Below are 25446 nucleotides of genomic sequence, written 5' to 3'. Positions count from 1 at the left end.
TCAATGATCATCAGACAAAATCAGTCGCACTAATCATATCTTTCCTAATATCTATGGAGAAGATATGACTAATGAGAAATTTCCATATCAGAAGATAAATCATGAGTTACATAGCTGATCAAAAAGTTGGTCATAAAATGAAATCGATATGATCAGTGTGTGATCAGTCGTTCTAAAGTTGTTTGTTTCTAATGTCAAGTAGGCGTATAAATTAAAGGTAAGTGCAGTCAATTTGTTTTACATTGGCGACCTTCTATAACTGAGTATAGTGCCGATCGCGGACACTAATAATTATCATAAACTGGTATTGTAGTTGGCTGGGAATCGAACCAAGATCGCAATTGCCATATCCTACTTAGTGATCAACGCAATCTACACCTTAGCTACAGCGTCCTCATTTTAGAGAATAGAAGGATAATGAAATTAACAATCCAAAAACCTGATTCCCCTTGATTTGACACACATTTTATGGAGACACTATTCGAATTTTAAAACAACCCCTCGAATTAAAATATTTAAACAAAATTCTACTTAATTTTAAAAAAGTTATCAAAAAATGAAATTTAAAGAATTTACAACATACAACTTACCTTTCAGTCTCTGTTTCCGTATTTTGTTGTAATTGCTGTTGCGTGGCTTGTAGTTGTTGTGATGATGTAGATGGTTGCTGTTGCGGTGGTTGCATTTGTTGTTGCTGCTGCTGTTGCTGTAAAACTGTTTGATTATCAATATTGGTAGTAGTATTATTGTTATTATTAATGTTGTTATTGCTGTTGCTAGCAATATTTGTTGGTAATGGAGCATTAGAAGAAGTTATTGGTATAATTGTAGCTGTCGTAATGGGATTTAAATTAACAGTACTATTGCTACTATTGGCACTAACACTTGTTGGAGGAGCACTATCGATAGGTAATTGTGGTTGTTGTTGTTGTTGAAGTTGTTGTGGCTGCTGTTGTTGCTGCTGGTGATATTGCTGAGGTGGAGCATTGACATTTGTAGGTTGCATCATGATATTGGTAGGACCAGCCATTGTATTGGTTGTTGTCGTTTGCTGTTGTTGTTGTTGCTGCTGCTGTTGCAATGTGGCCAATAAGGCTGAATTGTCCAACATAGTTGCCGGAGCACTTTGTTGCTGTTGTAATTGATGTTGTTGTTGTTGCTGCTGATGTTGTATATCATAACTGGTCATTTGTGTAAGAATGGGCATAGTTTGTCCTGGAGCTAGAGGCTGTTGCTGTTGTTGCAACTGCTGGAATTGTGGTGGAAGTTGTGGTTGCTGTTGTTGTTGTGGGACTTGTGCATGCGACTGCTGTTGTTGTTGCTGTTGCATTTGCTGTATATTAGCAACAGCTGCCAAGTTTTGCATATTAGTCACTCCATCGGTTTGTGAAGATTGCTGCTGCAATTGAGTTGGCGCTGGTTGTTGCTGTTGTAGATTAGCCTGTTGCATTTGCTGTGGAATCTGTTGCTGAGCCATCTGTTGTTGGACTTGTTGCTGTTGCATGACTTGTCCGGCTTCTTGCATTTGTGGTGACTGTTGTGGTGGTGTTTGTTGTGGTGTAGTTTGGAAACTAGCGGCCACAAAGCTAGGTGGTACCTGCATCTGCTGTGGAGCCGGCGACATGGGCTGCTGTTGCTGTGCTTCTACGCTATAACCCAAACTTTGTGTCTGCTGTTGAGCCTCAACCATCATTTGTTGTTGCTGTCCAGCACCAGCCATATTATTGTTATCCGTAGCAATGGAAATGTTACCATTTTGCATACTTATATTGCCTGGTAAAGAGGCAGCATGTTGAGCATGCTGCTGTTGCATGGCTAACTGCTGTGGCTGTTGCATGGGTACCTGCTGCTGTTGTTGTTGCTGCATGGCTTCAGCAAAATTGACTGTTTGCGATTGCCCCGGCATATAGACACCACTAGCCGCAGCTGCAGCCTTTTCGGAGGCTGCTATGGCTTCTTCTTGTTTCTTTAACTCTTCCAATGATTTTTTGAGTTTTTGAGCTGCTACAGTAGCATAATCCATGGGCACTGTAGGTTGTACCACTTCGGGAGGAGCTTGAGCCGTCATTGTCATTTGTGGTGTGGCGTTTGCATTAACCTCTTGCGGAGGTGTCTGATACTGCTGCTCTTGTTGCATCAACTGCTGGGTCTGCTGATCTTCCGAAGTCTCCACAAATTGCTGCATACCATGCACCACGGTGGCGGGAGCAGTAGCTATACCACCGCCACCTACATTAACATTGGTATCCGGGAAATTCCAATTACCATCTGCCGTGGGTGCAACCGAGTTGTCTATATGATTTTCCATAGCTGCAGCAGCGCCTGGTCCCAATATCATACTTTGTGTGGTTTTCGTTTTTTGTTCACCACTATCCACACCTCCTCCGGTCTCAGTCTTTTCATTGTTATTGCCTGCACCACCGCTACTGGCATCCTCTTTGCCTGTTACACTACTGCTGTGATCCAGATAGTCCATACAAACCCAACGGCCACGACGAAACGGTTCAGTGGATTCAATTTTAACCACCTTAAAACGTTCACTACGATGCTGGGCCGAGTCTTTAAGATCCTCCTTTTTAATACCACTGCCACTGGGTACCACATTAATGAAATTATCACCAACATTTACTTGAACATTGGAGATGTCCTGAGCGCCCAAAGTGGCCACTACTAGACCATACTGCGAACTGGTTGGTATAACCGGAGCGGTGCTACTTAAGGCATCATCTTGATGATAGTAGATCTCCTCCTTGGAAAACGTGTCCTCCGACATGGAAGGTGTTTCATTCTCCAAATCTGTGATGCGACTATTGTCATCAGTATGAGATTCATCGAGATCATCGGCCGACTCTTCTTCTCCATTGTCGGCTGCCACCTGAGCCTTTGGATGACCAACCGTTACGGAAGTTATTTGAAACGATGAAGTAGTCTTTGGCTTACGAGCGCCACCAGTGTTGTGGCCATGGCCGTGACCATGACCCTGTATGTGACCATGACTGTGATGACTACGTGAAGCATGAGAGCTGCCGGCTACAGCCGAAGCAATGCTATTATTGTTATTGGGCGAAGAAGCCTTTGAAGAAGCCGACGATGACTTGGACGTAGTAGATTTGCTATGGCTAGCATTGGTGCTAGTCGATTTAGGTGCAACCGAAGCTGAACTTGAGCTGTTATTAGTCAAATTTGAATGAATGCTGCTATTGCTGGTGGCATTTGAAAGAGTATCACCACCACCAACACCAGCACCGGTAGCGGCAGCACCATGACCCACACTAACGGGTGGTAGAGCATTCAAACGAAGACTTTCACTTGTGGTACGATGTATGGCTGTTGAATTACTATTGGTGCCACCCGAAGATGAAGAATTGTTTTGATGATGGTGATGATGATGATTCGTCATACTGTTGTGTTGATGATGATGATGGTGATGTTGCTGCTGTTGTTGCAAGTGATGTTTATCCGTATTATTCTTTTCGCCATTACCAGTAGCAGTACCAGTACTGCCGGTCAACGAGTTCATTTTAGTAAGTGTCGGCTTTTTAATGGACGTAGTGCTGGCGGCTCTAATGGGCGCTGTAGCGGACTGTATGGTATTACGTCGTACGGCCTTAATTTTGGTATTTAAGTGGCGATCAATCATGCTGCGTGCCTGCTGTTGGCCCTGCTGCTGTTGTGTTGATTGCTGTTGTTGTTGTTGTTGTTGATGGTGATTGGCAATAACAATGGTTTGAGGTTCTTCGGGCGATGAAGCGGAATTATTTTCGTTTGGTGGCGTTGTGGGCGATGTTAGAGCCGACGATAGTTCTTCGGAATTTTGTGTTGATAATGTGTGTGAATTATCGTTGTGTGAGTGTTGCTGCTGTTGCTGATTGTGTTGATGGGGATGCGTTTGTTGTTGTGTAGTTGACTGTTGACCGGAATCTTCTGTTGCGGTTTGATTCTCGGCCATAATCGGATTTTTAAGCGTGCGCAACGTTTTCAGCAGCAAATCCAGGGTCGTTGTTTTTACTTTAACTCTAACCCGGGTCGTAAATTGAAGAAGGTTTTAGTTTTTCTTTTTTTTCGAAGCGGAAATGTATAATTTAGAGAGTAAGGGAGTTTTAAAGTTTTTTTTTTTTTTTATTTCTAAGTTTGTTTTTAATATAAATTTAACTATTATTTTTTAAATTTAAAGAAAAACTTTTAGTTTTTTGTTTACGACGAAGAACTGTGCAATGTTCTTAGTTTAAAATGATTATGATTTACTGAACGTTTTACTTGGAGCTGATTTGTTTGGCGTTTTGGACTGTTGTCTGAATGTATGTATGATCAATCTTGTTCTCTAGCTCTCGATTTTTCACTGTTTTTTTTTCCAAGTTGTTGTTATTTTGTGGATGAGGTTAAACAAACACACAAAATAAGTAAAAAAAAATAAATTAGATTTAATTGAATTTGATCAACACACTAAAGATCATACACTTTTTTATTATTGTTGTTGTTGTTGTGGTAGTAATAACTATTATTATTCACTCAAAAAATAAAACTATCATCATGATCATGAAGACACAATAAACAAACTTAACATAAGCGACGGCGACAACGATAACGACGACGACGACGACGACAATAACGATAACGTTAACGGTAAAGATCGCGCACGCGACGTTTTTAATAACGATATTGTTTTAACAGACGTAAATCTTAACAGAAACGTAAGCGAAAACGTTTGCAATAAATGTTCTACGCTTAGAAGGGCGTTCACTTTACGTTTACTTTTATAACGTTTAACTACGCGACAATATTTTCGATACATATTGTATTGAAGGCATTGTTGGGGCAACGTTTATTAACGATGGCATAGCTTAAACGTAATTGAAACGACTGCATTACCGTAAATTTCGATACGTTACGAAATTTTTAAACCGTACACAACAAAAACAAATACAAATTTGTATAACGTTGTGTTTAAATTAACGTTATTTGCCAATGATGATGATGATGTTGACGATTTCTCTTTTTTATCTTTGACAATCACTCTCTCTCTCTCTCTCGAGCTTGCTATAGCTTAAGTTAGTTTAGCAGAGAGAGGGGGGGGTTTTAAAAGAAGATCAGGGCGAAATTGTTGTCTGGGGTGGTAAATTTTTATTGTTCAAATGATGCTGTGTTTGTTGTTGTGGGTTTGTCGTTGTTGTGATGAATTGTTGTTGTTGTTGTTGTGGTTTGAATAGTAGAGAGTTGTGTATTGCTGTTATTTAGCTTACTTTTCATTTAATAGTAATAATAATAATAATGACGATGACGACGTTATTGTTGTTGTTGTTGATGATTATAATAATGATGATGATGACACCATAAAAAATAAATTTTTCTAATTTTTTTTATATGTATTATTATTATTTATATTTTAACTACGTTTTAACCTTTATCAAAGCCACATTTTTATTATTTTAAATTGATTTAGTGGTTCTGTTATGTGTTGAGGTTTTAGGGGGTGTTTGTTGAATTTGATTCTTTTCTTTTTTTTTTTTTAATATATTTTGTATTATTTTATTAAAAATTTTCTTTTAGAAATTTTATTTATTTATTTTTTTAAACTAATATGACTTTGTTATGCTGCTGTCTTTATTGTTGTGTGTTGTCAATTTAATATTTCTTTTTTTATGACATTAAATTATGTTTTATAATATATTCTTCATAAAAAAACTAAACACAAATTTCTGTAGATCATTTAAAAGCTTAAGGAAAAGTAACTCAAAAGAAGAATTTTTTCAATTGTAGTAGAACAGCGAGGGGGTTAGTATAATTTTTTTTAATTTTATAAATTTTTAAACTAAAATAGCTATTTTTTAATAATTTATTTAAAATAAACACTTAAAATATCTATTAGAATATTATTTATTTATTTATTTTTTTTGGCCAAATTGTTAAACACTTTAGCTTTTTTTTTTTGAAATAAATTCTTTGTGGTAAAATTATAATTTTGTTTTAACACTCTAGATGATTAAATTTATTTATTTTTTTTTAGTTTTTATAAAAAAAAATTCACTAGATTATATGTTGTTTTTTAATGGAGCGAAAAATGTATTAAAGTTGCCGTTTTATTTTGCGTTAAGTAGTAACTGTAACGAAAGAGAAAAGTAAAAGAAGTAAATAATTAATAATTTATTAAGTTAAGTATCTTTGCTATAAATAAGAAATTTGCTTATTTTTAAGTGAATTTTTCAACTTTTAAAAATAAACATTTTGCTTTATTAAGTGTGTTTTTATGTTGATGTCTTTCGAAAATTTACTTAGTTAAATGCTCAGTAAATTTGAATTTTATTTTTAAATTTTTGTTATTTATTTTTATAAAAAATTTTAGAATTTTTTTATATTATTGATTCTTTAAATTTACTTGTTTTGTTTTTGTTAGTAATGTAAATATTTTAACAATATCCCTTTTAGTTTAAGAAATAAATTGAAAGTGATGATGAATGAAAATCATAATTTTTTCACAAGTTATATTTTAAGAACTGAGAGGATGGTCTATATTACCCCGGGGCTTATAGATAACAAAGTTATTAACTAACTAACTAACTAACTAACTAACTAACTAACTAACTAACTAACTAACTAACTAACTAACTAACTAACTAACTAACTAACTAACTAACTAACTAACTAACTACTAACTACTAACTAACTAACTAACTAACTAACTAACTAACTACTAACTAACTAACTAACTAACTAACTAACTAACTAACTAACTAACTAACTAACTACTAACTAACTAACTAACTAACTAACTAACTAACTAACTAACTAACTACTAACTAACTAACTAACTACTAACTAACTAACTAACTAACTACTAACTAACTAAAACTAACTAACTACTAACTAACTACTAACTAACTAACTACTACAACTAACTAACTAACTAACTAACTAACTAACTACTAACTAACTAACTTAACTAACTAACTACTAACTAACTAACTACTAACTAACTAACTAACTAACTAACTACTAACTACTAACTAACTAACTAACTACTAACTAACTAACTACTAACTAACTAACTAACTAACTAACTAACTAACTAACTACTAACTAACTAACTAACTAACTAACTAACTAACTAACTAACTAACTAACTAACTAACTAAATACTAACTAACTAACTAACTAACTACTAACTAACTAACTAACTAACTACTAACTAACTAAACTAACTACTAACTAACTAACTAACTAACACTAACTAACTAACTAACTAACTAACTAACTAACTACTAACTAACTAACTACTAACTAACTAACTAACTAACTAACTAACTAACTAACTAACTAACTAACTAACTAACTAACTAACTAACTAACTAACTAACTAACTAACTAACTAACTAACTAACTAACTAACTAACTAACTAACTAACTAACTAACTAACTAACTAACTAACTAACTAACTAACTAACTAACTAACTAACTAACTAACTAACTAACTAACTAACTAACTAACTAACTAACTAACTAACTACTAACTAACTAACTAACTAACTAACTAACTAACTAACTAACTACTAACTAACTAACTAACTAACTAACTAACTAACTAACTAACTAACTAACTAACTAACTAACTAACTAACTAACTAACTAACTAACTAACTACTAACTAACTAACTAACTAACTAACTAACTAACTAACTAACTACTAACTAACTAACTAACTAACTAACTAACTACTAACTAACTAACTAACTAACTAACTAACTAACTAACTAACTAACTAACTAACTAACTAACTAACTAACTAACTAACTAACTAACTAACTAACTAACTAACTAACTAACTAACTAACTAACTAACTAACTAACTAACTAACTAAACTAACTAACTAACTAACTAACTAACTAACTAACTAACTAACTAACTAACTACTAACTAACTAACTAACTAACTAACTAACTAACTAACTAACTAACTAACTACTAACTAACTAACTAACTAACTAACTAACTAACTAACTAACTAACTAACTAACTAACTAACTAACTAACTAACTAACTAACTAACTAACTAACTAACTAACTAACTAACTAACTAACTAACTAACTAACTAACTAACTAACTAACTAACTACTAACTAACTAACTAACTAACTAACTAACTAACTAACTAACTAACTAACTACTAACTAACTAACTAACTAACTACTAACTAACTAACTAACTAACTAACTAACTAACTAACTAACTAACTAACTAACTAACTAACTAACTAACTACTAACTAACTAACTACTAACTAACTAACTACACTAACTAACTAACTAACTAACTAACTAACTAACTAACTAACTAACTAACTAACTAACTAACTAACTAACTAACACTAACTAACTAACTAACTAACTAACTAACTACTAACTAACTAACTAACTACTAACTAACTAACTACTAACTAACTAACTAACTAACTAACTAACTACTAACTAAACTAACTAACTAACTACTACTAACTAACTAACTAACTAACTAACTAACTAACTAACTACTAACTAACTAACTACTTAACTAACTAACTAAACTAACTAACTAACTAACTAACTAAACTAACTAACTACTAACTAACTAACTAACTAACTAACTAACTAACTAACTACTAACTAACTAACTAATAACTAACTACCTAACTAAACTAACTAACTAACTAACGAACTAACTAACTAACTAACTAACTACTAACTAACTAACTAACTAACTAACTAACTAACTAACTACTAACTAACTAACTAACTAACTAACTAACTAACTAACTAACTAACTAACTAACTAACAACTAACTAACTAACTAACTAACTACAACTAACTAACTAACTAACTAACTAACTAACTAACTAACTAACTAACTAACTAACTAACTAACTACTACTAACTAACTAACTAACTAACTAACTAACTAACTAACTAACTAACTAACTAACTAACAAACTAACTAACTAACTAACTAACTAACTAACTAACTAACTAAAGTTTCAGATTGACTCCCCGCGGACCAAAAACTGGAAAAAAACAACATGGAAAAGAAAAATAAAAAGATGAAAGTTACGGTGCTGGGCCTAAATAACTCAGTACCGGCGGCAAGTGTTGATCCACTCACGAGTCACGTGTCGCCGTCATCCTGCAATCGTGAGCAAAATACTACTACGGAGGTGGGTACCTTGGCCTCCGTGGCGGACAATTCGTCAAGTGTACAGCATGCCATTGGCAAAAACATAGGGGTGAAGGAGAAGGATGTACTCGGAGAGAGCTCTAAGCTTTTAAATATAGGTGAGGGTTCCGACTCTGAATCCTCAGATGATAATAACAACACCATTATAGCAAATCCCAAAAAGGATGAAGTAGAGCAAATGGTGAAACAGGTGACTGGAGGTAACTGGAGCACAGAGGAGGAAGTTGAAAAAGATGCTTCAGGAAATCATAGTTAGTCATTCCTACGACTTATTCTATAGTCTAGTCTATAGTCTAGTCTATAGTCTAGTCTACAGTCTAGTCTACAGTCTAGTTTATAGTCTAATCTATAGTCTAGTCTATAGTCTAGTCTATAGTCTAGTCTATAGTCTAGTCCATAGTCTAGTCTACAGTCTAGTCTATAGTCTAGTCTATAGTCTAGTCTATAGTCTAGTGTATAGTCTAGTCTATAGTCTAGTGTATAGTCTAGTCTATAGTCTAGTGTATAGTCTAGTCTATAGTCTAGTGTATAGTCTAGTCTATAGTCTAGTGTATAGTCTAGTCTATAGTCTAGTCTATAGTCTAGTCTATAGTCTAGTCTATAGTCTAGTCTATAGTCTAGTCTATAGTCTAGTCTATAGTCTAGTCTATAGTCTAGTCTATAGTCTAGTCTATAGTCTAGTCTATAGTCTAGTCTATAGTCTAGTCTATAGTCTAGTCTATAGTCTAGTCTATAGTCTAGTCTATAGTCTAGTCTATAGTCTAGTCTATAGTCTAGTCTATAGTCTAGTCTATAGTCTAGTCTATAGTCTAGTCTATAGTCTAGTCTATAGTCTAGTCTATAGTCTAGTCTATAGTCTAGTCTATAGTCTAGTCTATAGTCTAGTCTATAGTCTAGTCTATAGTCTAGTCTATAGTCTAGTCTATAGTCTAGTCTATAGTCTAGTCTATAGTCTAGTCTATAGTCTAGTCTATAGTCTAGTCTATAGTCTAGTCTATAGTCTAGTCTATAGTCTAGTCTATAGTCTAGTCTATAGTCTAGTCTATAGTCTAGTCTATAGTCTAGTCTATAGTCTATAGTCTAGTCTAGTCTAGGTCTATGTCTAGTCTATAGTCTTAGTCTATAGTTAGTCTATAGTCTAGTCTATAGTCTAGTCTATAGTTCTAGGTCTTAGTCTAGTCTCTAGTCTAGTCTAGTCTAGTCTTAGACTAGTCTATAGTCTAGTCTATAGTCTATAGTCTATAGTCTAGTCTATAGTCTAGTCTATAGTCTAGTCTATAGTCTCGTCTATAAGTCTAGTCTATAGTCTAGTCTATAGTCTGTCTATAGTCTAGTCATAGCTCTAGTCTATAGTCTAGTCTATAGTCTAGTCATAGTCTAGTCTATAGTCTAGTCTAGTCTAGTCTATAGTCATAGTCTATAGTCTATCGTCTAGTCTATAGTCTAGCCTATAGTCTAGTCTATAGTCTAGTCTAGTCTATAGTCTAGTCTAGTCTAGTCTAGTCTAGTCTATAGTCTATAGTCTATAGTCTATAGTCTATAGTCTATAGTCTATAGTCTATAGTCTAGTCTATAGTCTAGTCTATAGTCTAGTCTATAGTCTAGTCTATAGTCTAGTCTAGTCTATAGTCTAGTCTAGTCTATAGTCTAGTCTATAGTCTAGTCTATAGTCTAGTCTATAGTCTAGTCTATAGTCTAGTCTATAGTCTAGTCTATAGTCTAGTCTATAGTCTAGCCTATAGTCTAGTCTATAGTCTAGTCTATAGTCTAGTCTATAGTCTAGTCTATAGTCTAGTCTATAGTCTAGTCTATAGTCTAGTCTATAGTCTAGCCTATAGTCTAGTCTATAGTCTAGTCTATAGTCTAGTCTATAGTCTATTCTATAGTCTAGTCTATAGTCTAGTCTATAGTCTAGTCTATAGTCTAGTCTATAGTCTAGTCTATAGTCTAGTCTATAGTCTAGTCTATAGTCTAGTTTATAGTTTATAGTCTAGTCTATAGTCTAGTCTATAGTTTTGTCTATAGTCTAGTCTATAGTTTAGTCTACAGTCTAGTCGATAGTCTAGTCTATAGTCTAGTCTATAGTCTAGTCTATAGTCTAGTCTATAGTCTAGTCTATAGTCTAGTCTATAGTCTAGTCTATAGTCTAGTCTATAGTCTAGTCTATAGTCTAGTCTATAGTCTAGTCTATAGTCTAGTCTATAGTCTAGTCTATAGTCTAGTCTATAGTCTAGTCTATAGTCTAGTCTATAGTCTAGTCTATAGTCTAGTTTATAGTTTAGTATATTGCCTGGTCTATTTTTTCGATTTTTTCTGACTTAGTCCTTATATTGTTAAAGAAAAATTACTTCCCTTTGTCATTAAAAAAACATAAATTATTATAAATATTTTTTTTATAGAAATTAAACAATTGGCTATTTGTTTAATTAATATGTATAATTTTTTTGTTTGAAGTATTTTCTGTGTATATAACAAAATATGTTTATATGTATATTATTTAAACTTAATGTGTCAATTTCCCAAAATAAATACCAGAAATGTTTGCTGACGTTTTAACTTAAAACAGTAACAACAAAAAATTTCCGCAAAGATTGCAATAAAATTTTGTTTGCGGGACCGCCTTGCCGCTACTTAGTTCTTTTTGGCAAATCTTATCAGTTTATGGAATACGTATGTATATAAGTATAATTTATATATATATTTTTTTTATATTGGTGACTTTGACAGAGATTGCAAAAATAAATATTTACAATAAAAAAGTAAATTCAAAAAAAATTAAGATATATTTATTTGTTAAAGTAAGAAAATTAAATAATATTTATGTATAAAATAAAAAGGAAATTTCGAGCAAAATTGTTATGTCTAGTAAAGGGTTATCAGTTAAAAGAAAAGAGTTACTGATCTTGCTGTGTTATTTGTAAAAAGGGTTAACGTTTTTTAAGAAATTTTACAGAAAGTTCAATTTGGTCACAACAAAATTTTGTCAAAAAAATGTTAATTGTTTATTTTTGTTAAAAAAAAAATTAATTAATTTCCTCTAAGTAAACGTCACTATTGTCACGTAATCATTTTCCTTCCAATCCGTTGCTTGCACTATTGTTATTTTCATTTAAATTACGTTAAAACGCATTGTGTCACGTGTGCGTATTGCATTTACCAAAAATACTTGTTAATTACATTAAGAATTTTTGAGCTTAAATGTTTAAACAATAAATTGCAATATTGTTAAGAAAACATTTACAGGAAATACGAAACAAACTTTGTGTATTTAATGAAAAATGAGTAATAATGGCTTCCCGACAATTTTTTCGATCAGATAATGAGTAATTTTTGCATTAAACTACTGCTATTAAAACAAGTGAAATAACAGTTAGACAATTATAACCCTTAATGACGGCAGGAGATCAAATTTAGATTGAAATTGTTCTATCGAGCTTAAAGGTTAAACCCGTTTAGCCGTAGTTAACGCCCCCTTTTTGCTCCACTGCTGTTAGAACTATTCTTGATAACATTAAGCTGTATTAGATCCTGATTAGATGCCACGCCCTCTTTTTTCGTTAAAATCTGCCATTTCAATAGATTATAAGGAAAAGGACCAACCATTTTTAAAGCAATAAACGAAGGATTGAAGGGCTTTAAATCCACCTCAGGAATTAAGCTGTATTAGATCCTGATTAGATGCCACGCCCTCTTTTTTTGTTAAAATCTGTCATTTCAATAGATTATAAGGAAAAGGACCAACAGTTTTTTAAAGTAATAAACAAAGTTTTGAAGGGCTTGAAATTCACCTCAGGAATCTTCGACTTTATAACAGTGGGAAATCATTTTTTGAAAAAAACGTTTACTATATATCGTTTGAGAGTCCCTTATATTAGAATCGTGGCCGTTTTGAAAAACATTAAGACCAGAAACAATAATAAACTCCCTCACTTTAGTGATGTAGAGTATAAAAACAAACTTGTCTAGCGATAGGTCTATTCTCAATAAGAACAGCAAGCTATATAAGATCTTTATTAGATGCCACGCCTACTTTTTATGTCAACTGTCAAACAGAATAAAAGACTGAAGCGATTTTCATTAAAATCTGACATTTTTAAAGATTATAAGGACAATAGAACATTCTGTGAGCTCGAAATCTGCATTTAACCACAGAATTGGCCTATCACATTCGGTTTTTAAGAAACCTTAATTGGAGCCGTTAAAACACCTGACTTTTGATGTTTTGTCAGACTTTAAATTGACATATTTCCTAAAAGAAAGAAGATATTAAAGATAAAACATTAATTTTCAATCCAATAGGTTAAACTTTCTGAAATATATTGAAAACCTGATAGTGTTAGGGAAATTCTGATTCTGATTTTCAGATCAGCCCGTGAAAGAAATCAGACTAAAAACCGATTTCAAGATTTCAATTTCATTAAAAATTTCTCGGTCTTTCTATCAAATTTTCTCCGTATTGCCTTAAAATGGAAAACAAGAGATTTATTTCTCATCTTAAGTCCATTTATATATGAAAAAAGTTTATAGAATGAAAATAATAATAAAAATCTCTAATCACTTAAACTATATATTAGAAATTCAATTAGTCTATTGTCTAGCCGCTCATATTATTATACTGATAACTACGAGATTTCATTCAACCCACCAACAATTAAATCTAAGAAGAATGAATATTATATGTAAATAAAATGACTCATTTCCGAAACAAATATTTCAGTAGTATTCTCTCTTTTTTTCTGTATTCTCCATTGCACTTCTCTAAGGGAACTTGTTTTTAAATATTTTCCCCAATATGACTTTACAAAAATTGTTAATTTCTTTAATATTTAATAAAAAATTTGAAAAAAAAAATTTAGTATGTTGATCCATAAGACAATAAAAATAAGATTTAGAAAACATTTAAATATTTCTAATTAATAATTCATGTATTTCTCAAAAAAAAAGTCTTTGAATAACAATAAAATTTTATTATTATTATTTTTTAAATTTTTTCAATAGTTTTTGAAATATTTAAATAAATAACAAAGAGATTAGAGAGGTGTTAAAATGCTTATTAACACGCGTGTAATGTTGTGTTTTATGGGTTGTTTTTTCATATTTTTAAAGAAGTTGTTTCTTAAAGATCTTTTTTGTCCAAAAGGAGGACATTTTTAAAGGAACCGTTATTAGCCAGTCTATTGAATAGTCTATGGAAAAGCCTATATGCATTAGTTTGTAAACTGTTCTATAGACTAGTCTACGGGCTAGTTGATTGACTAGTCTACCGACTACTTTAGTGACTAGTCTACTCTATGGACTTGTCTCGTAACTAGTCTATCGACTAGTTTAGTGATTTGTGTATTGACAAGGTTATGGACTACTCTATGGACTTGCACTTGTCTATGGAATTGTTTATTTAGTCCATATATGGACACTGGACTAGTAAATGAACTCTTCTATTTAACTGTCTCTTGTCTAGTCTATTCATTGGTAAATGGACTAGTCTACCGACTACTTTATTGACTAGTCTATGGTCTAGTTTATTAACTAATGTGTGGACTAGTATCTCGACTAGTCTGTGGTCTAGTTTCTTGACAAGTTTATGGACTAGTAAATGAAACATTTCTATTTATCTGTCTCTTGTCTAATCTATTCACTGGTAAATGGACTAGTCTACCGACTACTCTATTGGCTAGTCTCTGAACTAGTTTTGTGTGGTGACTGGTATATACAGTCTCGCGACTAATCTATGGATCAGTCTCTTGCCCAGTCTACCGACTACTCTATTGGCTAGTCTCTGAACTAGTTTTGTGTGGTGACTGGTATATACAGTCTCGCGACTAATCTATGGATCAGTCTCTTGCCCAGTCTTGTGACTAGTCCAAGTACTAGTCTCGCGACCAACCTATGGACCATTTTCTTGCCTAGTCTATTGGCAACTCTTAATAATAGTCTGTGGTCTAGTCCTATGGAGTAGTCTATTGACTAATCTATAGACTAGTCTATTGACCAGTCTATGGACAAGTCTGTATGTTATTGTTTAGTTTAGGAACTAGTCCATTTATCAGTGCATATACATATGGCGTGTATATGGACTAGTAAAAGGATTAGCCCATGAGCGGCTCTATAGACTATTGACTAGAGCATGGACTAAGCTATAGACTATTTTATGAATTACCCTATGGTCTAATCGATAGACTTTTGAGTTGGCTGTTGACTAGTATAATAACTAGTTTATTGACATGCCTGTGGTCTAGGTAGTCTATACACTCTTCTATGACAAGTCTTTTGTGTAGGATTATGAATAACGATTTATCTAGTCAATTCGATATTAGTCTATGAACAAGTGTATTGTGAAAACTATGAACTAGTAGATTGATCGGTCTTTATACTGGTCGATTTACTAGTATATGGATTAGCCTAAGGACTAGTCTGGTGACTGACTAGTTTATGGACTAATTTATATAGGTATCTTTTGACTAGTCGATTGGCCTATCGAAACAGCATTGACTATTATAAATTCTTGATCATTCACATGTCTGTGGACTAGGTTAGTCTATACACTCTTCTATGACAAGTCTTTTGTCTAGGCCTTTGAATAGAGATTGATGTAGTCAATTCGATATTAGTCTATGAAGAGGTCTACGGTGGAAACTATGGACTAGTAGATTGATCTGTCTATGTACTAGTTGATTAACGAGTATATGGATTAGCCTATGGACTAGTCTAGTGACGAGTATATGTATATATAGATTAGCTGTTAAAATGGCTTATTGAATAGTTTATGGACTGAGATATTGTTTATTCTAGGGGCTAAAATATTTACTAGTTTATGAACTAATTTATCTGACCTATCGAAACAGTATTGACTATTATAAGGTCCATAGATCATTCACATGTCTGTGGACTAGGTAGATTGATCTGCTTATGTACTAGTCGATTATCGAGTATGTATATGGATTTGCCTATAGACTTGTCTAGTGACTAGTATTTGGATTCGATTTTAGAATGGTCTTTTGAATAGTTTATGGACTAATATACATATTCATTAAACTATGGACTGGTATATTTACTAATTAATCTAATAATCTGTGGACTAGTAGGTAAATTGACTAACCGATGAACTATTCTAAAAGCTAGTTTATGAAGAAGTCTATTGACTGGAATAATGACTATTCTATGGACTATTATAGTCAGTATATAGACAGACAAACTATACCTATATATATACTATGTCAAGACAATAAAGATGTATTTTTCGATCACACCAATAGTAAGTATTAATATGTTAAAATTTTGATATCAAAATCTTATCTTTAACTAGAAAACAATTTAGATCCATCATTATAAACTAAATTCTAAAATTTAATAATGAAAAAAAGATTAATCGATAAATCTACTAAAGATAATTGAAATAAAACCACAAATAACAATAACAAAAGAAAATTGCAATACATAAACTTTGTTTAAAGAAATTCTAATTAGAAAATTGTTATTAGTTTTTTAATAAATAAACAAAATTTTATTTTGAAGAAAGAATTTCTAAAATAAATAACAAATTTTTAAACAAAATGTATAAAATTAAAAGAAACAATTTGCAGTTTATTTAATAAAAAAAAATGTTTCTATTTTTTTCCTACATAAAAATTTATGCAATTTTCAATAAAACACACACAGAGACAGCAGCAACATGAAAAATATAAAGGAAACCAGAGAAAAGAGAGAAAAACGAAGAGATGCTACGAAAAGGCAAAGAAAATGTATGAAAAAAAAATATTAAATGAAAATGAAGGGAAAGTCAGAAGAAAAAAAACAACAAGCAGGAACAAAACCAATAGAAAGAATGAATCAACACTTTTGGGAGGAAAAAAAATATTTAATTTAGATAAAAAATTAAATAAAAAACTAGTAAAGAAAGGAATTTATAAAATTAAACTAATGATTAATAAAAATTTAAAAGGAAATTATAACAGATAAACCAAAAAAAATGGTTTAAGAGAAACAAGGAATAACAACAAATACAACAAATTTGTTATTTTATTAATAAAAAAAGAAATAAATATTTTACAATAAATTAAATTGTTTTAAAAATTTATTAATCATTTTTCTTTTAATTAATAAAAAATTTTTACGAAATTAAAAACTTTATAAGAAATTTTCGGCAAATAGCAGAAAAAACACAAGAAGTAGAAAAACAAGAAAAAGAATTGACATTTCAGGCAGAGCAGTAACCGCTATTAAACAACAACAACAAAACGATTGGGTAAAATAAAAGAGAGTGATAAAAATAAAACAAACTCAACAACAACAATAACAACAAAAAAAGAGCAAATAAATTAAGGCGAATTTACGAATGTAGTTAAAATATATAAAAAAAAGTGCCGACTACCAATTGAAAGAAAAAAATTTTCAAAAATTTAATTTTTAAGTTAAATTTAAATTGCTCTTAGTTGTTTTATTAAAAAATTAATTAAAACTTAAGAAACTTAATTTTATCTTCTTCAAATTAAACAAAATTTTTATAAAATTTCCCTAAATCCAAAGTCCGTTTTGCTTAAAAAAAAAACTTTGTAATATTTTTTACAGCTGGTTTTGTTGATGAATAAAACGAACGAGTGAGATAGTTAGAAAGAGCGAAAGAGAAAGAGTGCGTCACTCTCTGTTTCTCAGAAAAACGAAGTTATTTTTTTTCACCAAACAATGTTGCTAACTCCATAAGTGTTTGGGCAAAAGTAAAGCTTAAAAGCGTGAAAAAAATAAATTCGTTATAGAATTTTAAATTTAACAAAAATTTGATTTGAATATCACGCACAGTGGATTGAAATCGATATCGAAAATTGTTTTTGAGGCTTCTGTGATAACTATGACGGAAAACAGCTGGAGTGTTACTATGTAAATCGATTCGGAAACAAAAATGTTCGAATTTGTATGATAAATATGTATTGTGTTTCGAAAGCCTTTTCTTATGATTCCAAATACAAAGTAACACCCAGAATTCCATATCGTTCGAAAGTGGAAAATGTTCAGAAAATGTCTAACAACCGTGTGAATATGCAATGTTGTCAGATAAAGCATTGGCCGGGCATTGTAAAACAATATTATTGTCAGACATCTGACAATCGTGTAAACACATCATATTGACATTGCCAGATCATTGTAAAGTAATTTACTAACAATTTTTTATTTTCAAGTAAATGTCGACAGATGTGCGAATTTTAAGGCATCTTACAATACCACCGTGACCTCCGATAGGTTAGTAGTTAGTGTTCTGGTTTGGTAGACCGGAATTGGTAGGTTCGATTCCCACCTGAGGCTCCAGTTAAGGAACGCACAACAGGCCCGATAGAGGTCTAGATGTATTTCTTCGGATTTGATGTATGTATATACATCCTCCTTTCAAACTAACGTACTACAATACCACCATTGCCAGATAATTGTGCTATAAAAGAAACAATTATTTAAATATTCGACATAGATTGCATCTATGAGCCAATTGTGGTATAGTCTTTAATTATCCCATTACCAAGACGCACTGAAGGTGAAAAAACGTGCGGAATCACGAAATATCATTTAATTTTTTTCCGACATAAAACAATCTGACAAGAATGTGAACTGAATTTTTTTTTTTTTGGCTGAAAATTTATTGTCTAGCAATGAAATTGTAAGATTTTCTTAGTAACATCTGAACTGACAATTTTCCTATTGCTAACAAAATTTCATTAACAGTACATTACAAGATCTGACAAACGGCTAGACATAGCTAAAGTAATAATTCTACAAAAAAGTTAAAAATTTTTGTTATGAAAATTTCAAATATTATTCAGAGCAGATCAAATTATACACCGTTTACATACTTTCTTAAAACGTCGGCATTTGACAAGGAGGATATTGACAAGGAGGAGAAAGGAAATGGAACAGAACTATATAATTACATAAGTTTCGGAAAAATGTTTTTGTGTTTATACATTAACTATTTATATAATAAATTTCGACTGTTTTGGATGGGAAATCTTATTGAAATCTAATAAAATCAATAAGATTTTGAATATCGATTATGTTTCCGCGTTCAGTAACACAACGATCGAAAAAATATTATTTTAACAAAAAATGTAATCTTAAGAAAAAGAAGCATTTCGATTTTGTTTCAGTACTTTACGATTGTATACATTCTGTATATTCTGCATTAAGCTAGAAGTTATATGCTTCTGTTACGCGTTATATGCTTCTGTCAAAAAAAGTTAAAATAATGTATTTTCATTTAACAAATTACACATTGTAGTTTGTAAAGTGTCTGCCGGCAAAAGTTCAACAACTTTCAACTTTTGACGCGTCGGCAGCTGATCAGGGTTATATTTTGTTTTGTTTAGAAACTAAAATGAAATAAATTTCTCCAACAATGGATGAAAAATATTAAAAAATATACAAAAACTTAAAATTTTGATTTTTAAAACAGTAATAGTCTTAAAAAATCCTTAAAAGAAAGATCAAAATGACGCGTGGTGCCTAACTTGCAGCTTATAAAGCGCGAAAAGTTTTAAAAGCGTGAAACGCGTCGCCGCCTCAACGCGTGTTGTGTATTTCAACCTTTCGGATCATTGCAAAGTTTTTGTTAAATTTTAAATAGCTTAAAAGAATAAATTTTATAAGTATTTAAGAAAACTTCACTTTTAGAGGTCACTTAGCACATAGAAAATATTGCTTGAAAAGTCATAAAAAAATAGTCACTTTTGCAGCGATTTATTCATTATAAGACAAAAAAAAAAAAAAAAAAAATAGATCTACTGTTTATTTTCTAAATTGTGGCTCTTCAAATTGAAATTTAAACATAGTTTTAAGCGGTAATACGTTGATATGAAAATATAAATCAAGAATTTAAATAATACGGAAAAGGTCTTTCGACTATGGAACCCTGCTTCATAAATTAAAAATTGCTGAACTCTTTTAAACCGAAGTAGATAATATCTTGCCACTTACAACACGTGTTAAATACTTTCATGGCTAACACCATTTGATTGTAATTGTTGTGGTTCGTAAATTATGGTCAAATATGAATTACAGTTGAAATTTAATACTTTTTTTAATATAAGCGTATCTGTTCAGTATACTTTATCCGAGAGAAATGCTCGTCTAAAATTTATTAGATTTTGAAAATGTTCTTTATATTTTTATTCCAAATATGAAGAAAATGAATTTTATTAATACAATTGTCAACAACAGCTGACTTTAATATGAACATAAAAACTGGGTTTGCAAATCTACAAACTCAGTTTCAGAAATTTGTCGGTTTTCAAAACAATTCTAGTCACAGAATAGTCGAGAATGTATTAAAACATGTATATATCAATCTATAGGTACAACATTAAAAATTAATTTTTACAGAAAAATTATTATTAAATCATATATGGAAATTCGTGTAATCAGTGTAATTTTTCCTTTAAATAGATATCTAATCAATTCTGATCTAATATTAGACTAAAAATTCTCAGACTCCATTTCGCTTAATTTTATTCAATTCTTTGCTAATCAAAATTTATTAAAAATATTCGAAACTAATCAATATCATAGGAATATAGCAAATAAACTGCTCCACTGTTCTTAATTTATAAAAACTCTCTTGATGCAACTATATGTTATTGTTGTATTATGAAAACTCCTAAAATAGTTTCGAAAAAGTTGTATTTTTTTAAATTTTGCTTAAAATTATTACAATAATACCAACTGCAAAAGTTAATTATCCAATAATTCCTATTAAAAAACGCAAGCACTAATTATAGCGATTTTTTGTCACAAAACACATTTAGCAACACTGTTTACATTGAACTTTTGTTTACGAACAATATTTAACAATTTCTTTGCTTCTTTTTTCAATAACTTGTGAAAAAAATATGATTTATATGATATTTTTAAATATATTTAATAAATTAATTAGATTTCTATTAAAATTTTAATTGGTTTTTTAAAGAAACGGTGCACACACATTCACACAAAAACACACTCAATTGCAATTCGTTTTTTTTAATTTTTCATATAAGAATTTTTTTCTTTTATTTTATTAAATGAGAGAGCTATATATTTTACTCTTTTCATGCGCTCTCTGTCACACACACTCGATTTCTTTCATATGTTTTTTTGTATTACTCTTTACGTTGCTTTTTTTTCTTGTCCACATTTTTTTCCGCAACACATTTTTTCTTCATTGCTTCCTTTTCAATTGGTTTTTTTTTTTTAAAGCATTGATTTTTTATAAAAAAAATTTTCTATAACATTTTTTTTTGTAGGGGCAAATTCTTTTAATTAATTTATTGGTTTTGATTTTATGTTTTAGTGTCGAAATTTTTGTTTATTTTAACTTGTTTGTAGAAATGTAGCGTTTATCGGGGAAATAATTTCGAGTAGAATACGTTTATTTGGCTAAATATTTTATTATTTTTTCACCTTGAATTTTTGTTAACACACAATACACTATCGCGTTTTTTCTACTAGTTTTTTAGGTCTTTATGCCTCTTCGCCGTTTTTCAAACTGGCAAAAATTTTCGCAGACCCGAGCGAATTCGCAACATAAAGAAGATTTTGAAAAGAAAAACGAACATCATAAAACGTAACATAATAAGAAAAGTCAGATATAACAAACAGGGCTGGAAAAGTGAAATTGAGAAATGTTATTTTAACAACAATTTTTCGTAGCAAAGGCTCTAGAGTCTAGACAATGAGTGAGTCTATAGTTTAGCATAATCTAATCTATAGTCAATTCTGCTCTATGGTATAGTCTATTTATATATAGTCTATTGTTCAACCAATAATCTACTATATTCTAATTTATAGTCTACTTTATAGCCCAGTCAATAGTCTTTAATGTAGTCTAGCATTTAGTCTATTGTCTAATCTAGAGACTAGATTATATCATAGTCTATAGTATAGACTATAATCTAGTATGTAGTATAGTCTATTGACAGGTATATAGTCTAATCCATAGTATAATCTGTGGTCTATTCTATAATCTAGTCTATAGTATAGCCAACTGTCTAAACTATAGCTTATTCTACAGCCAAGTCTGTAGTTTAATATATAGTCTTGTCTTCAGTACAGTCTATAGTCTATTATATTGTCTAATCTACCGTCTAGTACATATATAGTCCGGTTTATAGCCTTAACAGTAGTATAATCTGTAGTCTAGTCTATAGTCTAGTCTGTAGCCTAGTTTATAGTCTAGCGACAAGACTCTAGTCTATAGTCGAGTCTAAATGCTGTTTTATAGAATAGTCTACAGTCTAGCCTATAAGGTCAATAGAAAGGTAGACTCGTCCAGTTTATATGTTCTACAGAATAGTAGACTAGTCTATATACTCTATATTTTTGTCAAGTCTGTAATCTAGCCTGTAGCCTAGTCCATAGTCTAATCTATGGTCTAGTCTATAGTCTAATCTATAGCCTAGTCTATTCTAAAGTCTGGTCTATAGGTTTGTCTGTAGTCAAGTCTATAGTCTATTCTATCGTATAGTCCATAATTTTGTCCAGTATAGTCTGTAGTCTAGCCTATAGTCCAGTCTATAGCCAAGTTCATAGTGCAGTCACAACTCTAGCCTATAGTCTAGCCTATATTCTAGTCTAGTCCATAGTCTACTCCGTAGTCTAATCTATAGTCTAGCTTATAGTTTATTATATAGTCTGGTTTAGTCTATAGACTATTATATAGTCTAGTCTATAATCTAATCTATAGTCTAGTCTATAGTCTAGTCTATAGTCTAGACTATAGTCTAGCCTATAGTCTAGTCTATAGTCTAGTCTATAGTCTAGTCTATAGTCTAGTCTATAGTCTAGTCTATAGTCTAGTCTATAGTCTAGTCTATAGTCTAGTCTATAGTCTAGTCTATAGTCTAGTCTATAGTCTAGTCTATAGTCTAGACTATAGTCTAGTCTATAGTCTAGTCTATAGACTAGTCTATAGTCTAGTCTAAAGTCTAGTCCATAGTCTAGTCTATAGTCTAGTCCATAGTCTAGTCTATAGTATAGTCTATTATAGTATAGTCTATATTATAGTTTATAGTCTAGTCTATAGTCTAGTCTATAGTCTAGTCTATAGTCTAGTCTATAGTCTAGTCTATAGTCTAGTCTATAGTCTAGTCTATAGTCTAGTCTATAGTCTAGTCTAGTCTATAGTCTAGTCTATAGTCTAGTCTATAGTTTAGTCTATAGTTTAGTCTATCGCCTAGTCTATAGTCAAGTATATAATCTATAGTCTAGTCTGTAGTCTAGTCTATAGCCTAGTCTATAGCCTAGTCTATAGTCTAGTCTATGCTCTAGTGTATTCTCTAGTCTAGTCTATAATCCAGGTTATAGTTTAGTCTATAGTCTAGTACATAGTATAGTCTATAGCCTCGTCTGTAGTTTATTCTATAATCCAGTATATAGTCTAATCTAGAGTGTAGTCTGTAGTCCAATTTATACTAATCCATAGTCTATAATCTAATTAATAGCCTTATTTATCTATATTCTACCCAATAATCTAGTTTAGTCCAGTCTATGGCGAAAGCTTTTAATGTTTACTAAACAGTACTGGAAATGTGTAAATACAACGTATATTTTTATTGTCAAAATAAACCAAAACTACAACTGCACTGAACTTTCCATCCCCGTAAAAGAATCAAAGTAGTATACGAATAAAAGAAAGCGAAGAGTGTCAAATGGAGATATAGGAAAACTAACAATAAACACGAATATGAAAAGATGAGGAAAAAATTAAGAGCATGGTGCTTACACGAAGAGAGTTGTTGGTATTTCAGAAAGAAAACACATAACAAAACGTAATGGCAGAAAATTCCGCGACTAGAAAAAATACTCGTTTTTAGTGGATTTTTTTTTGGTATTTAATATTTTGCGGTCGTCGGTTTAATTTTTTTTATTGTTGTTTGTAGAATATATTTTCTATGCATTTGCTTAATTTCGAAAAAAAATGTCTAGAATTTAGGTGAAAATGTAAATTTTAGGGAAATATTTTGTCTTGTAAAATGTTAACAAATGAATAACACTCTTTCTTGTTTATTCCAATTAAATTTTAATATGATGACTCTCTTTTTTCCTTACATACTCTTTTTTTTTTTCTTTTTTAAACTTTTCAGCAAATAAAACTTTTAACACTTTTTGTTTACTTTGTTTATTTAATAAAACACTATTTCAAAAATACTTTATTTGTTAATTATTTTGCTTTTTTTAAATCTGCACAGTTTAATTATTTTTGAACAATTTTTATTCAATTGATTTTTATCGTATGTTGTTCGTCACTTTGTAATATTTCTTCTGTATTTTTTCTTCTTCTTCTATATTCTTTTCTATCAATTCTACTCAACTTTTCCCATTTAGTCACTTACACTCTTACGTGCTCAAAAACACTCACACACATTTTCTCATTTTACAATTTTTTACATATATAATAAGGATTGCTCTTTTATTCTGAATCGTTTTTCATTTTTTGTCATTAAATTTTTTTTTTTCTTATATTTTCAGTATTTTACCTTTTTTCTTTAACTTTTACAATTTATTATTTGTTTATTCATTTGTAAGAACACAATTTTTATATTTTTTCGTGCTTTAAAACGCGCGTTTCAATAGTTTTTCCATCCGTCTTTAAATAAACTGCGTTGAATGAGCGAAAAAAATTGTCGTCTTGTTAAAAAATTTGTAATTTCCTTTGTTTGCCAGTTTCGTCCGCAATTTCTCTTAAGATTTTTTTATTTTGTTTTCAACTAACCGCATAGGGTTGTATTTTACCGACTATAAAGGACAGGGTTGCATTGAAAAAGTAAGAAATAAAGGGCGAAAACATTTATTAATGTTGTAATAATAATTGTAAAAATAACTATAATATAATTACGTTATAATTTATTATTAATAACAATATCCCAAGATAAGAGGAAACCTCGTTTTGAATTAGAGTTGTAAATTTAGACCCTTTCCTGTACCTGTTTTATAAACTAAATTTGAAGTGGGAAAAGTACTAATGTTTATAAGTCCAACAATCGGTAAAAATTACTAACTAACTAACTAACTAACTAACTAACTAACTACTAACTAACTAACTAACTAACTAACTAACTAACTAACTAACTAACTAACTAACTAACTAACTAACTAACTAACTAACTAACTAACTAACTAACTAACTAACTACTAACTAACTAACTAACTAACTAACTACTAACTAACTAACTAACTAACTAACTAACTAACTAACTAACTAACTAACTACTAACTAACTAACTAACTAACTAACT

General features: G+C 30.9%; 1 protein-coding gene across 6 annotated transcripts in view; it reads right to left on the bottom strand.

Annotated features, from left to right (window-relative positions):
- Positions 1-24863, bottom strand: part of LOC119604131 (protein bunched, class 2/F/G isoform-like) — a 220539-nt gene extending 195676 nt beyond the window's left edge. For 3 of the 6 annotated variants that reach the window (XM_037956600.1, XM_037956595.1, XM_037956599.1), the window contains exons 1-2: positions 21614-21752; positions 591-6098 (exon numbers count right to left, since the gene is read on the bottom strand). In XM_037956600.1, coding sequence (XP_037812528.1) covers positions 591-3949 — 3359 coding nt within the window. In that variant the 5' untranslated portion in view covers positions 3950-6098; positions 21614-21752. The other 3 variants (XM_037956596.1, XM_037956598.1, XM_037956597.1) reach the window with 3 other exon arrangements.
- Positions 24864-25446: the final 583 nt, after the last annotated feature.

This window comes from Lucilia sericata, unplaced genomic scaffold (assembly GCF_015586225.1).
Source record: "Lucilia sericata isolate MDLA Ls3-8-SP2 unplaced genomic scaffold, ASM1558622v1 Contig000365F_arrow, whole genome shotgun sequence".
NCBI lineage: Eukaryota > Metazoa > Arthropoda > Insecta > Diptera > Calliphoridae > Lucilia > Lucilia sericata.
Note: the sequence above shows the minus strand (reverse complement) of the source record. Positions and strands in the feature narration are given on the sequence as shown.